This window comes from Microcebus murinus, chromosome 10, assembly GCF_040939455.1.
Source record: "Microcebus murinus isolate Inina chromosome 10, M.murinus_Inina_mat1.0, whole genome shotgun sequence".
Lineage (NCBI taxonomy): Eukaryota > Metazoa > Chordata > Mammalia > Primates > Cheirogaleidae > Microcebus > Microcebus murinus.
The window spans coordinates 94,671,629-94,685,115 of NC_134113.1; the positions used below are offsets into that span (position 1 = coordinate 94,671,629).

Below are 13,487 nucleotides of genomic sequence, written 5' to 3' on the forward strand. Positions count from 1 at the left end.
ACTCTTGATCCCAGAATAGCAAAGAAGGGGGCAGACAAGCTGTAAGAAATGGACCGGCATAGGCAACATGGTGAGAGCCCATCTCAAAAGAAATAAAACTAGATGGCACCAGACACAAGTAACCCTCTTCTTACCTTCCTCCCCTCTAGGTTATCCCTTTGCTTTGTTTTATCGGCATTACCTTTTCTACAAGGACAGCTACCTCATCCACCTGTTCCATACCTTTACAGGCCTCTCAATTGCTTATTTTAACTTTGGTGAGTAAATTAAGCTAGCAGTGGCTCTGTGATTAGAGGGACCTGGAAAAGAACAAACTTTAACAAAATTTCCTTGAGAGCATTTGATGGGGGGAGAAGTTATAATGCTCTGCTTGCAGAGAGAGGGTTGTGTGGATAGGAACACGACTTAACTTTTCCTTTACATTCCTTTGTCAGATAAAAACATTTTGAGGGTAGTTCCCTTTGCAAGACCCCATCAGCAGAGAAGCATCAGTTCCTCTCTGCTGTGGCTGTAACTGAACAGCCAGTCCAGGCAGTCCCCGTGCAGAATCCTGCCTCAGTTCCAACACTCAGAAATACAGTAACACCCTAAGAATCCCTAATGTTTGTACAATTAATTTCCATCCCTTCCTCCAAAACATGAGGTTATTCTGAAAAAAGATCCTAATACCAAAGTATTTTCTTTATATATTCTTTTTATGGTTGGAAGTCTCAGCAAGGGTGGGAGTGTGAAAAACCAGGCTCAATTCTGCTCTCCTCCGCATCCAGGAACCCAGCTCTACCACTCCCTGCTATGTGTCGTGCTTCAGTTCCTCATCCTGCGACTAATGGGCCGCACCGTCACTGCCGTCCTCACCACCTTTTGCTTCCAGATGGTAAACGTCTTTCCCTTGGCAGCTCAGGTTGCAGCTGACAGCAGTTCAGAAGGGGACGGGGCAGGCGGGGGCCTGTGGTGGAGAAAAAGCAGTGAACTAGGAGACCTCACTTCCACCCCTTCTCCCAGCATTTCTCAGCGTGACTCTGGACAGGTCACTCATCACAGGCCCCAGGTGTTTCATCTGCAGATTCTAACAGTAACTCCTGACCTGCCTCAAGGAAGGGGTGCCAGCTGATCTTTTGCACAAGACTGTGCCATTAAGCCCTTTGAGTCTCACCAGGATTAGCCCAGCTGTCCATGAGGGGTGTCACTTAGAGGCAAGGCAGAAAACCAACTTAGAATGAGCCAAAGAAACTAAGCATCTAAATTCTCATCTGTTTAGCTGAGTGAGAAGCCTTGAGCAACTCTCTTCCTATTAGAGGTTCAGCATCCCCATTTGTAGGAATTTCTTAAGGCCTTTAATGATGGAACCAGGAGAAAGGGAAAATGAAAGAATACATTGGATTTCAGAGCAGGGAGAAAATAAATGGCAGAATAGAGGGTAAAATAAATACCTTCCCCTCTCCTAGGCCTACCTTCTTGCTGGATATTATTACACAGCCACCGGCAACTACGATATCAAGTGGACAATGCCACATTGTGTTCTGACTTTGAAGCTGATTGGTGAGTGGTGGTCACTGCCTTCCTCCTTTTCATCTAGGCCCCTCCCTGCCTGTCACAAACCTCATACACTCCTGGCTGCATTTGGTCCATGGGCCACGTGCTCAGTGTTCCACTCCCTCCACTCTACCCACCCCTTCTCTCTCTGCTCAGGTTTGGCTGTTGACTACTTTGACGGAGGGAAAGTTCAGGTAAGTACCTATTCCTCTGCAGAGAGTTTAAGGATTTAACCAGAGGGAAGGAAAAGGCTGTTGTTACCAAAAGACTGGACCCAAATATCAGGGCAGAGCCTCATTCCCCAGCCTCTGTGATCTCCGTTTCAGACAGTACTGAGCAAGGATCAACAAACCTAATTAGCCCAAGATCCAGCTCTTACACAAAGTCCAGAGATCAATGCCAGCGAGGCATTTGCTAAAGCAGTAACAGCCAGCTATTATTAAGCTAACCCCACACAGACTCATTTCCACAAGAAACAACTATTTTTCATCCCCCAAAGAAAAGGCTATTTTAAGAACCCCAGTCAGTGGGGCCCAAGGGTGGGGAACACTCAAACTGGCTCCTGGGGGGAGATTCGAGGCCATCCTAAACCATTCATTCTCTTCTTGGCATAGAATTCCTTGTCCTCTGAGCAACAGAAATATGCCATACGGGGTGTCCCTTCCCTGCTGGAAGTTGCTGGTTTCTCCTACTTCTATGGGGCCTTCTTGGTAGGGCCCCAGTTCTCAATGAACCACTACATGAAGCTGGTGCAGGGAGAGCTGACTGACATACCAGGAAAAATACCAAACAGGTAATTGCCCCTCTTGGTCAAGACCTCTGTGTAGGTGTCTCACCCAGTAGTCACCCTGAAGTGACTTTTCTGAAGGCCAGCCCTGGCTGCATTCTCCAGCATGGTCCTTGCACAGAGACCTGTGTCACACGGGCCCTGGACTGTTGTGACGGGCACTCTACTTGCTCACTGCTGGGAGTGGGCCCTGCACAGCTTGAGTTACTTCCAGCCAGCCATTCTGACCCTGTAGCACAAACATAAAAATGCACTTTTGTGCCTGAAACAGTCACATCCCTGCCTTTAAAGCCCTTTATCTCACTTAAAAAAATTCTTTTTGTTAAATATATAAAAATATATATCAATAGAAAATTTAAAAGTTGCCAAAAGAATTCCTTCACTGTGAACTTGTCCAGCTGTGTCTCAACATCAATTCAACGAAGGTAGCAAGCAGATTCACATTAGTTATCTCCAGTGGGTTTTCAGTTCCTTTTGGAGACTGAGAACCTGGTGACACCTCAAAATCAGCAGCAGCCCTGTGGGGTGAACACCACGAGACTCATCCACAAGCTCCCTCCCTGTCCCGACCTTCCCACAGCTCTCAGGGGCTTGCAGGCCCCATTCCACATAGACATGGAGAAGTCTTCCCCTGGCCCATGTAGACTTTGGCCAGCAGAGCTCCTCGTCCCATTCCAGGTGGATAACCACGCCCCGAAACACTCCTCCGTAGCTGAAGGTCAGAGGGTGACGGGAATGGATTCTGCCCTCTGTGACTCCACTTCTTCCTTTCTCCAGCACCCTACCTGCTCTCAAGCGCCTGAGTCTGGGCCTTGTCTACCTGGTGGGCTACACTCTGCTCAGCCCCCACATCACAGAAGACTATCTCCTCACTGAAGACTATGAAGTGAGTGGTTACTAATGCAGCCGAAGTCTGACTGCACCAGAGCTAGAAAACGCACAGGCAAGGATCCCTGTAGATAGCAGAGAAGTAGGTAATGCCACCTACAAATGCGTGTTGGTTTTGCTCTAGATCTGTGAGAGTTGGTGTCAATGCCAGCCGGGCCGGGCCACGCTCATCAGCCAGCACTGAACGACCTTCGTGGGCACAGGGCTGTGCCAGGTGCACTTTTAGCACCCCTTGCCTTCCCCAGGAGCAGCTCTTAGCTTGCTTATTACATCCAGATAGTCCTCAGAGCGCAGCAGCTTCCCATTCTCCAGCTTGTTTTCTTCTCTTGACTGGTAGATTTGGTGCTTCTAGGTAATTCAGAAACCAAGGGAAGGGGAAGTGCTGGCCTTTGCTCCAGCCCAGCTGAAAGGCTTGAAACAGTTCCGTAACCATCCTGGGTAGGTTCCTCTGCTTAAATTAACATTAAACATGGATATGCCAAGTCCCGCTACATAGCCTTTCAAATGCTCGGTGCTTTGGGAGTAGAGGTCAATGATAGAAGAGTTAAGGACAGTGCTGTCCCTGGGACTCTCCCAGGAAAAGGCGGTAACAGGTGTTCACTGGGCCGCCTGCTTATTCCCCCAGCCTCTGTGAAGGCAGTCAGGCCAGACTGTCAGGGGACATCTGGCAGCAGGACTTAGAGGGACAAAGTAGCTGGCCACACGTGTGAAGTGCTGAGACAAACTGCCTTGCCTGCGCCACGTCCCTAACGCACGTGTGTTCTTTCTTCTCTCAAGAACCGCGCTTTCTGGTTCCGCTGCATGTACATGCTGGTCTGGGGCAAGTTTGTGCTGTACAAATACGTCACCTGTTGGCTAGTTACAGTAAGTAGAAGAGATGAAACAGAGTCCTACTGAGACACACCTTAGGTACCCGTGGCGGGGGAGGGTGGCGGTGGGAGCCCTAATGAGCTGTTCTCTCCGTCAGGAAGGAGTATGCATTTTGACTGGGCTGGGCTTCAATGGCTTTGAAGGGGGCAAAGCAAAGTGGGATGCCTGTGCCAACATGAAGGTGTGGCTCTTTGAAACAACCCCCCGATTCACCGGCACCATCGCCTCTTTCAACATCAACACCAATGCCTGGGTGGCCCGGTAAGCCACTGGAGGGGAGGCCTGGACCCTGGACCTTCCACTGCTTTCCCCAGATGAGGCAGGCAGGGATGTATCGTGTCACCTCCATCAATCTTTCCCACATGGGTAGAACCTGCAGTCACTCTCACATACAGAGCTTTGTCCCCACCCCCACCCCAAAAAACTATTCCTGTCAAATTAGGAAAACAAAAGCAAAATATAAAAGTGCCTTGATGCTGGGCATGGATGCACACACCTGGAGTCCCAGCTACTCAGGAGGCTGAAGTGGGAGGATGGTGTGAGCCTAGGAGTTCAAGGCCAGCGTGGCAACATGGGGAAACCCATCTCAAAAAAATAAAAAAGTGCTTTGAGTCTTAGGTGTTAATCCCAGTTTTGCCACTGGTTTTATGTCCTCCATTGCCCTATTTATAAACATCTTCGTTTACTTACTTTTGCCCACCTTTAGATCGTAAATAGCACAAGTAGGAAACAGTCTGCCCTGTTCACCACCTGACCTTCAGCGTCAGGCATTTAGTAGGCACTCGGTCATTACCTGCTGAACCAAGTGGCTTGGCCATGGTCTTCTGTCCCTAAACCAAGACTGCCTTCCATCTCTAAAACTAATCAATTAGTGCTGCCTCCCATGCCCCCGGGGCTACAGGTAGAAGCCAGCTACCATCCATTCCTCAGGACATGAGAACCACACAAGACGGTGGCATGGTGGGCCCCAGACACTAGTCCATCTGAGGCTCATCCTTACCCTTTTCTCTAGTTACTTCTACAAACGACTCAAGTTCCTTGGAAATAAAGAATTATCCCAGGGTCTCTCATTGCTATTCCTGGCCATCTGGCACGGCCTGCACTCAGGATACCTGGTCTGCTTCCAAATGGAATTCCTCATTGTTATCGTGGAAAGACAGGTAGGCCTCAAGGGTGTGGATGAAAGGGGAATGAGAGACAGGACACTGGTGACCTCTCTCCTTCCTTCCTCCCCAGGCTGCCAAGCTAATACGAGAGAGCCCAGCCCTGAGCAACTTGGCCTCCATTAGGGTCCTACGACCTTTCTTCTATTTGGTGCAACAGACCATCCACTGGCTCTTTATGGGTTACTCAATGACTGCCTTCTGCCTCTTCACATGGGATAAATGGCTTAAGGTAAGTGAAGGGCTGCTTGCGAGGTCGGAAAAGAATTGCTGCACCCTTGAGCAGCAAGGGATTCTCAATACCTTACATCTACCTCAGTGGCCTCTCTTTCCCGGCACAGGTGTATAAATCCATCTATTTTCTTGGCCACGTCTTCTTCTTGAGCCTTCTATTCATACTGCCTTATATTCACAAAGCAATGGTGCCAAGGAAAGAGAAGTTAAAGAAAATAGAATAATCTATTTCTCTGGTAAGTAAATGTCCTACAGCTACGCTAAAACTACCAGGTTAGGAAATAGAGCAACAGACTGGGAAAAGGTAGTATTGGAAACTGGGGTGAATGTCAAGGTAGCCTGGCTACTCTGACTGAGGCACACTAGGAAGAAGCTGGAAGGGCCACAGGCCAGGGACTAGGAGTAACTACCAAGCCTTCCAACCAGATGTCTTGTCTTACAGGTGGCCTACAGCAGGACTGGTGCAGAAACTACTTGTCTCCCTTTTCACAACACTCCCTTGCCCCAGAGCACAGAGAACAGAAAGGCCAGGGAGTTGGAAGACGGCACTCCCAGCTGTGCCTCTGCTGCCAGCCAAGTCTTCATTGGGGCCAAAGGGGAAAACTCTTGTGGGAGGAGCAGAGGGGCCCACGTCTCCCGGGCTCCCCCATGCACGTTGCCTTATCTCTCCCCCTCCAGCCAGGAATCTGTTGTGTTTTTCTTCTGCCAATTTACGATGATTGTATAAGTGCCGCTACCGCCACCCCCCCATGGGGGGAGGGAACGGGTGCAAGGCCCGCCTGCTCCACTTTTTCTACCTTGGAACTGTACCAGATAAAATCACTTCTGTTGTTCAGTTTTTCACCACTAGCATTCCTGACTGCTTTCTTTTGACACAGTTCTCCACACATGCCATGGCTGAAATAACCAGGGGTCTCTTCTTTAGAGCACAGGAACCTAGGAGATCTGGAGCTAAAGCCTAGAATCAAACTGTTAACTCTGTAACCTCACATCAGCCCCTGAAATCTAAGCAGAACAAGCAGTTCACACTATTAGATCCTGCTAAGTTTAGGAACCCTGAAACACCCCGGTTTGTAAGAATGGTATTTATAGGGACACAGATAGCAAGTGTACAGCCTTTGCTTCCCCAGCCTCCAGTCTCAGTTCAGGAAGCTCAACTTCCAGTGGTCGGCTCAGAATAGGGCCAAGGGACACCACGTCAACAGTCTTTGGTTTCAGAGTAAGGCTCTACTGCTGTCAAAGAATCCCCCACACTTCTTCAAAGGCTGTGGTAAGTTTTGCACAAGTAAGGGCAGCAGAAAGCGGGTAGTTGCTGATGGACACCATCTTTTCTGTATACTCCACAGTGACCTAAGGAAAGAAAAGTTGTTAGCTGAACACTGTCACTCTGTAGCAGATTCAACCCTTCTTTAGGGGAAGGAAACCTACAGCTGAGCTAATATTTCAACAGTACTATTTAATACCAAATTTCTACAAAGGATGAAGAAAGTTCTAACTGTGACTATTACAAATATGGCAGCAGTCCTCAAAGGATGTGCCCTGGGGCAGGGTGTGAAACCAGCATTTGTCTTCTAGCTCTGTTCATACCCTTGGTTTCCCAACTTGTGAGGACAACATGCTAACAGCCCCGGGAATGCTGCACTAGAATTCAGCTCTATGGAGAATGGAAGGGCTAAGCCCAAACCTCACCTTGCCATGGGCAAAAGCCCCCACCACGAAAACAACAGGATCACTGCTGGGCACCAACTCTCGCACGTCGCTAATGACTGGGATGGAGAAAGAAGTGCCAATTTTCATACATCCAACTGGGAAGTGATCTGACACTGGATTCTTAATTACCTAAATTTAAGAAAAGAAAAATCAGCCCCAGAAATATCTCCAGAACCCTACCTTCAACCAGTGGGTTTCAATACCTCACCTTCAAGAGCTTCTGGGGGCCATCAGCTGCTCGAACACTAAGTTTGTGTAAAAGCTGAACTAGGAGGGGGGGAAAAAAAAGAGTTCAGAGCTAGGTGAAGGCCACACTCTTTCGGCCTAGTAATCTAACCAGGAAAACCCACAGGTAAGATGGATTCCACACGTCTTTTATAGCCAGAATGGACTCCTGAAATGTTACGAACACAGTCGTCAAGCATATGACTAACAGTACAGTGAAGGGTTCATTCTCTCCCTTTTACACCCAGCCAGAAACCCACTGCAGCAACAGGATAGTGCTGCTTCCATGCACATGGGAAAGAATGGAGAAGAGGCTTGTCCTGCTATCAATCATGTTGTTCCTCCCTCCCCTCACTTAAAAGTTCCACCTTTAATTCTCCCTTTGCTCTTCCTCCCTTCTTCACTATTGCCAAGTTTGTGGTGAACTAACACTTCTCACCCATGAGGCCACAAAAGCGGTCAAAGGTTCTGGGAATTCGAGTCTGGGGGTTCACTTCAATCAGAACATTCTTCTGTGTGTGGATGTAAACCTGCAGCAAGCCAGCTCGGTTCAGAGGACTGTCCATCAGCATCAGTAAACTCTGAGGAAGGCAGAAACCAAGACACAGTTAAGGCTGAAGAAAAGCAGCACTCGACCGTCTTACCTTCCACACAGAGCTCTGTCCTTGGAGTTACCTGGTGGGCTATGTCTGGTCTCACTTCCCCAGGGTCACGTCCATTCTTCAACAACATAGACTTGTGCTTGTCACAGTTAAGTAGCTCATATGTCTTCCCTACCTAAAGGACAGGGAACACAGTGAAACAGCAATGTAAGCTTCTATTACCTAGCCCTGTGGTTCTCAAAATGTGGTTCCCAAGCCAGCAGCAGCATCACCATCTAGAAGCTTGTTAGGCAAGTTCTCAGGCCCACTCTAGACCTACTAAACAGATGCTCTGGGGGTGGGGCCCAGCAAGCCCTTCATGGGATTACTAGAAGGCCATATTTGCACCCCTCAAGTAACTAATCTTAGAGGGAAAAGGAGGGAAGGGCACACCCTGTGATTTCACATTATCTATCCTGGACTTAAGTTTAAAACCTGAGGCTATCGAGCAAGGCCAATGAGAGATTTTTGGAACCAGGCAGGAGTTAGGTTAGTAAGGATGAATGCTTGTGTTTGTCACAGGAGTAATATGTATGTACTGAGCAAATATACATACATAGACACTATAACAAAACAAACATGCACTAAGGGAAGAGCTGTCAATCTGAACAGGAATAAGTGTGAAAATTCTAATGATGCAGGAGATAGTTTAACCAAGGAATACTTCTCTTTGAAGTAAAACTAAGAGGTTACTCCCAGTTTTAACCCTGGGCATGAGCAAAGGTATGAACAGAATCAGGAAAAAGACAGGGAGAAGGCTGGGCGCAGTGGCTCACGCCTGTAATCCTAGCACTCTGGGAGGCCGAGGTGGGTGGATTGCTCAAGGTTAGGAGTTCAAAACCAGCCTGAGCAAGACCCCGTCTCTACCATAAAAATAGAAAGAAATTAATTGGCCTATATATATATATATATATATATATATATAAATCAGCCGGGCATGGTGGCTCATGCCTGTAGTCCCAGCTACTCGGGAGGCCGAGGCAGGAGGATCACTTGAGCCCAGGAGTTTGAGGTTGCTGTGAGCTAGGCTGACGCCACGGCACTCACTCTAGCCTAGGCAAGAAAGCGAGACTCTGTCTCAAAAAAAAAAAAAGACACAGAGAAAGGGAATTTTGGAGAAAAGTGGAAAATGAGATACTGAAGGGCAGTGATTACACATCAAACTGCTTTGTAAACTACAGAATGTGTCAAGCACAGGCAGAAATAATTCTGGAGTAAGAGGGACAGAATGAGAATGCCTCATAAATACTCTCCTGGCAACTCTGTGTATACCAGAAAAGGTACTAGAAGTTTGATATAAAGAGCTGGACTACATCTGTAGCAGCTAAAAAAAATAATTTCAAGTTGCAATTTAGAGTCCTAAAGAGCAGTAGGGTGGTCAGTAAAAAGTCTGAAAACATTGTTAAGTATAAATACAGGGTTTTTTTTGTTTGTTTGTTTGTTTTTTTATTCTTTCTTCAGCCTTCCAGAGATAAATACAGGTTTTGAAAAGCTATGATTTTATATGTGTCACCAGAACATTTGTATATGTCTAGCAACATCTGGAGATATATGGCTCTAAGGGGAGAGGTATATAGATTTTGAAATTAATTGTAGTTGAAATAACAATAATGTCAGAGAGTAAACACAAAGAATAAAGGACAGAGAGCTAAGTCCATGGGACACCCTTAGTTATAGAAGGAAAAGAACCCTTTGAATAGAATAACCCAGTTTCAACCCATTAGTAGGATATAACCAGGGTTTTTGTTCTTTTAATGAAACACAATAGAAAACATCAGATTTGTATATAGTAATGGTAAGTAATTGTTTATGAACTTTTGGTTTTATATAGTTGAATGTGTATACTGGCTCACAATGTAACCTTTTTGTTGTGGGTCGTGATTAATAAGCTTGCAAACCATAAACTAGAATAATCAGAGAATGAATACTATGTGTCATGACTATAAAAGGTATTGAACATAAATAGGAAAGAATTTTTAAAACCTTATTCTCTTCCAATAAAACTTTATTTGTAAAAAAAAAAAAAAAAAAAAAAAAAAAAACCTTATTCTCTAGCCGGGCGCGGTGGCTCACGCCTGTAATCCTAGCACTCTGGGAGGCTGAGGCGGGCGGATTGCTCGAGGTCAGGAGTTCGAAACCAGCCTGAGCAAGAGCAAGACCCCGTCTCTACTATAAATAGAAAGAAATTAATTGGCCAACTAATATATATATATATAAAAATTAGCCGGGCATGGTGGCGCATGCCTGTAGTCCCAGCTACTCGGGAGGCTGAGGCAGAAGGATTGCTTGAGCCCAGGAGTTTGAGGTTGCTGTGAGCTAGGCTGACGCCACGGCACTCACTCTAGCCTGGGCAACAAGCGAGACTCTGCCTCAAAAAAAAAAAAAAAACAAAAAAAAAACCTTATTCTCTGTTCTCACAGAGACAAACAGTAAACAAATACATGAATACTTAAATCAAATTATAATCAACAAGGAAGAAAAGTAAATGGTTCAATAAAGGATTATGTCCAAGGCTGGGCATAGTGGCTCAAACCTGTAATCCTAACAATTTGAGAGGCTGAGGCAGGAAGATTACTTGAGGCCAGGAGTTCAAGACCAGCCTGGGCAACATAAGAGACCTCATCTCTACAAAAAATTTTTAAAAATTAGCTAGGCGTGGTGGCGTACCCATGTAATACTAGCTACTCAGGGGGCTGAGGCAGGAGAATCACGCAAGCTCAGGAGTTCAAGGCTACAGTGAGCTATAATCAAGCCACTGCACTCCAGCCTGGGTGACAGTGAGACCCCACCTCTCTTAGAAAGAAAAAAAAAAGGATTATAACAACAGGACCTAATTTGTACCCAGGGAGTCATTCCTCTGACAAAGTAACATTTAACCTAATAATTAAAGAATGAGCGGCCTGATTAAAAACTCAATAATTATTAAATGCTGACAGAAGCAAAAGGTGCCAGTACAAGGAAGACAAAGATAATAGTATAGTCCAATAAAGATTTCAACTATGACAAGGGGTCTAGTCATCATTTGTAGCATATGTATCTTGCTCTATAAATCTATGTCTTCCTCTTGCTATATAATTCTATCTTGCTCCCCCTCAATAAATTTCACCTTGTGCTTGCCTTAAAACAAGAAAATTTCAACCATTTATGAATACTTCTATAGCTACTGAAGTACCATTGATGACAAATTTGGCCTAAATTTTTTTTTTTTTTTGGAGACAGAGTCTCACTCTGTTGCCCCAGCTAGAATGCCATGGCGTCAGCCTAGCTCACAGCAACCTCAAACTCCTGGGCTCAAGCAATCCTTCTGCCTCAGCCTCCCGAGTAGCTGGGACTATAGGCATGCGCCACCATGCCCGGCTAATTTTTTCTATATATATTTTTAGTTGCCCAATTAATTTGTTTCTGTTTTCAGTAGAGGTCTCTTTCAGTTGGGGTCTTGCTCAGGCTGGTTTTGAACTCCTGACCTCAAATGATCCGCCTGCCTCGGCCTTCCAAAGTGCTAGGATTACAGGCATGAGCCACGGCGTCTGGCCCTGGCCTAAATTCTTGCAGAGCATGCTCTTAGGGAATTTTATTTCGGAGATTAAAAGTTAATTTTCAACTTCTTAATAAGTAACCTAGAACAAATAACTGATTCTAAGTGCCAGACATTATTCTAAATGCTTCATATAGATTAACTTATTTAATCCTTCCAACAACCCAGTGAGGCAGGTACTATTATTATCACCATAGAATATATGAGGGAACTAAGTGGTTAAGTGATTTCCCTAACTAAGGTCATACAGCTAGTAGGTAGAAGGGATTTGAACCTAAGTGGTCTAATGCATGTATACATTTTCAACCATTCTGCTCTGCTGACAAAGACATGCTTTTCACATTTGCAAGTTAGTTATATAGGATAGCTGACTTCACAAATGTCAAAATTAACATTCAGAGGTAATAGGCTAGAAAAATAGTAGGCAATTACTTTAAAATGAATATAAAAGCCTATAATTAGGTTAGAAATAATTACAGAAGAAATGAAGAGAAAACCTGATTAACTGATCATTTAAATAACAGGTTTTCTAGACTGCAACCTTAATTACGTGCCACAGTGGTTGAGGAAGAGCAGATGAAAAAAAAAATCTCACCTTAGATTGTTAATGAAAATGTACTACTTTTAAAGGATTTTCATTACAGTCCTCCTGTGTGGTTCACAGTTAAGGTATTATCCCCATTTACAAATAGAGAACAAACTTGTTTTCTCATTATCACCCACTTAAAATAAGTGTAAGAACCAAGACTAAGCTGGGCACAGTGGCTCACACCTGTAATACCAGCAACTCAGAAGGCCAAGGCAAGAGGATTGCTTGAGGCCAGGAATTTGAGGCTGCAGTGACCTGTGGCAATGACAGTGGCCTCTAGCCAGGATTACACAGTGAGACCCAGTGTCTGGAACGGAAGAAAGGAACCAAGATTAAAATCCAAGCCTGACTTCTAAACCAATGCTATTTCTTCTGAGCGTACTCAATGAATAGGTTTAGCTCCAAAAAGCAGAAGAAACAAAGAGGGAATAAGAACATTCCACAGGGTTTTAAGATAATTTGCTGGTTCTATTACACTGGGGAAAAGAGACAAATGATTAAGTAAAAAAAGAAGATGTAAAAGTATTAAATGATAATCTGGAGATAGTATCGAGGTGGATAGTATAGAGAGGTGACAGTGGACACCCCTTAATGAACTGAAACATTAAGACCTTTACGAAATAAGAGTGGGCAGACTAGGCTACAGCTACTACCTTTCTCGTTTTGTTTGCCTAGTAACTGGGATGTAGAATGACGCAATGTACGAAACTCCCCTGCCCTACATGACTTTGTATCACCGGACTCAAGGTGGTGAGGGCTACAATAGGATTCAAGAAAGGCGAAAGAAAATGAGTACTGCCAACCTAGAATATCAAACCAAGAGACAGCCAATTAGGCTACCCTTCCTCCAAAACCATGTTTCACACCTCTACTTTCTCTTGAGCCCCTCGCCCTCATCCCACACAGTCCCATCCTATTGATCTACCAGATCTCTACTTCCTGTCCGAAACTACCTTGACTGTCTCCAGACTGGCCCCTTCCAGCACCACAATGAGCCTACGGCCACCGATCTTGCTTCCTGCCCCGAGTCGGGGCCTCTTGGGCGCCGCAGCATCCCAGTCCTGTTCCTGCTCCCCACCGCTCCGCTCACGAGGTTGGAATCCACCTCTGGGCGCGGCCATCTTGCAACCGGACCGGAAATTGCGCTAATGCCTTTAACTTAGAACCTCGCGCTGTCCTAATGGCAAACTTCCTTCCGGCTGCCATTTTGAAAGTGGGCGCTTGGAAATAGCGATGGCTTGTTGTTGCGCTACCTTCCCTGGGAGGGCAGGGCTCCAGAAAGGGACGGGACTTCCGGATGCGCGATTCCTGT

The 13,487-nt window shown here is 45.8% G+C and overlaps 2 protein-coding genes across 2 annotated transcripts in view; one reads left to right on the forward strand and one right to left on the reverse strand.

Annotated features, from left to right (window-relative positions):
* The window catches only part of LPCAT3 (lysophosphatidylcholine acyltransferase 3), a 34,241-nt gene extending 27,923 nt beyond the window's left edge, over positions 1–6,318 (forward strand). Inside the window, exons 2-13 of the mRNA XM_012760409.3 lie at positions 150–257; positions 768–874; positions 1,446–1,539; positions 1,690–1,727; positions 2,148–2,326; positions 3,098–3,206; positions 3,986–4,072; positions 4,176–4,339; positions 5,091–5,238; positions 5,315–5,473; positions 5,583–5,711; positions 5,918–6,318. Coding sequence (XP_012615863.1) covers positions 150–257; positions 768–874; positions 1,446–1,539; positions 1,690–1,727; positions 2,148–2,326; positions 3,098–3,206; positions 3,986–4,072; positions 4,176–4,339; positions 5,091–5,238; positions 5,315–5,473; positions 5,583–5,699 — 1,310 coding nt within the window. The 3' untranslated portion in view covers positions 5,700–5,711; positions 5,918–6,318. The remainder of the gene's footprint in view (positions 1–149; positions 258–767; positions 875–1,445; positions 1,540–1,689; positions 1,728–2,147; positions 2,327–3,097; positions 3,207–3,985; positions 4,073–4,175; positions 4,340–5,090; positions 5,239–5,314; positions 5,474–5,582; positions 5,712–5,917) is intronic.
* Positions 6,319–6,552: 234 nt separating this feature from the next.
* Positions 6,553–13,399, reverse strand: EMG1 (EMG1 N1-specific pseudouridine methyltransferase). Its single transcript, XM_076007711.1, has 6 exons — positions 13,129–13,399; positions 8,086–8,187; positions 7,850–7,991; positions 7,394–7,452; positions 7,165–7,314; positions 6,553–6,825 (listed from the first exon to the last, which is right to left on the reverse strand). Exons 1-6 carry the CDS (start codon positions 13,294–13,296, stop codon positions 6,712–6,714), a joined length of 735 nt encoding a protein of 244 aa, XP_075863826.1. The 5' UTR covers positions 13,297–13,399; the 3' UTR covers positions 6,553–6,711.
* Between the last annotated feature and the right edge of the window lie 88 nt (positions 13,400–13,487).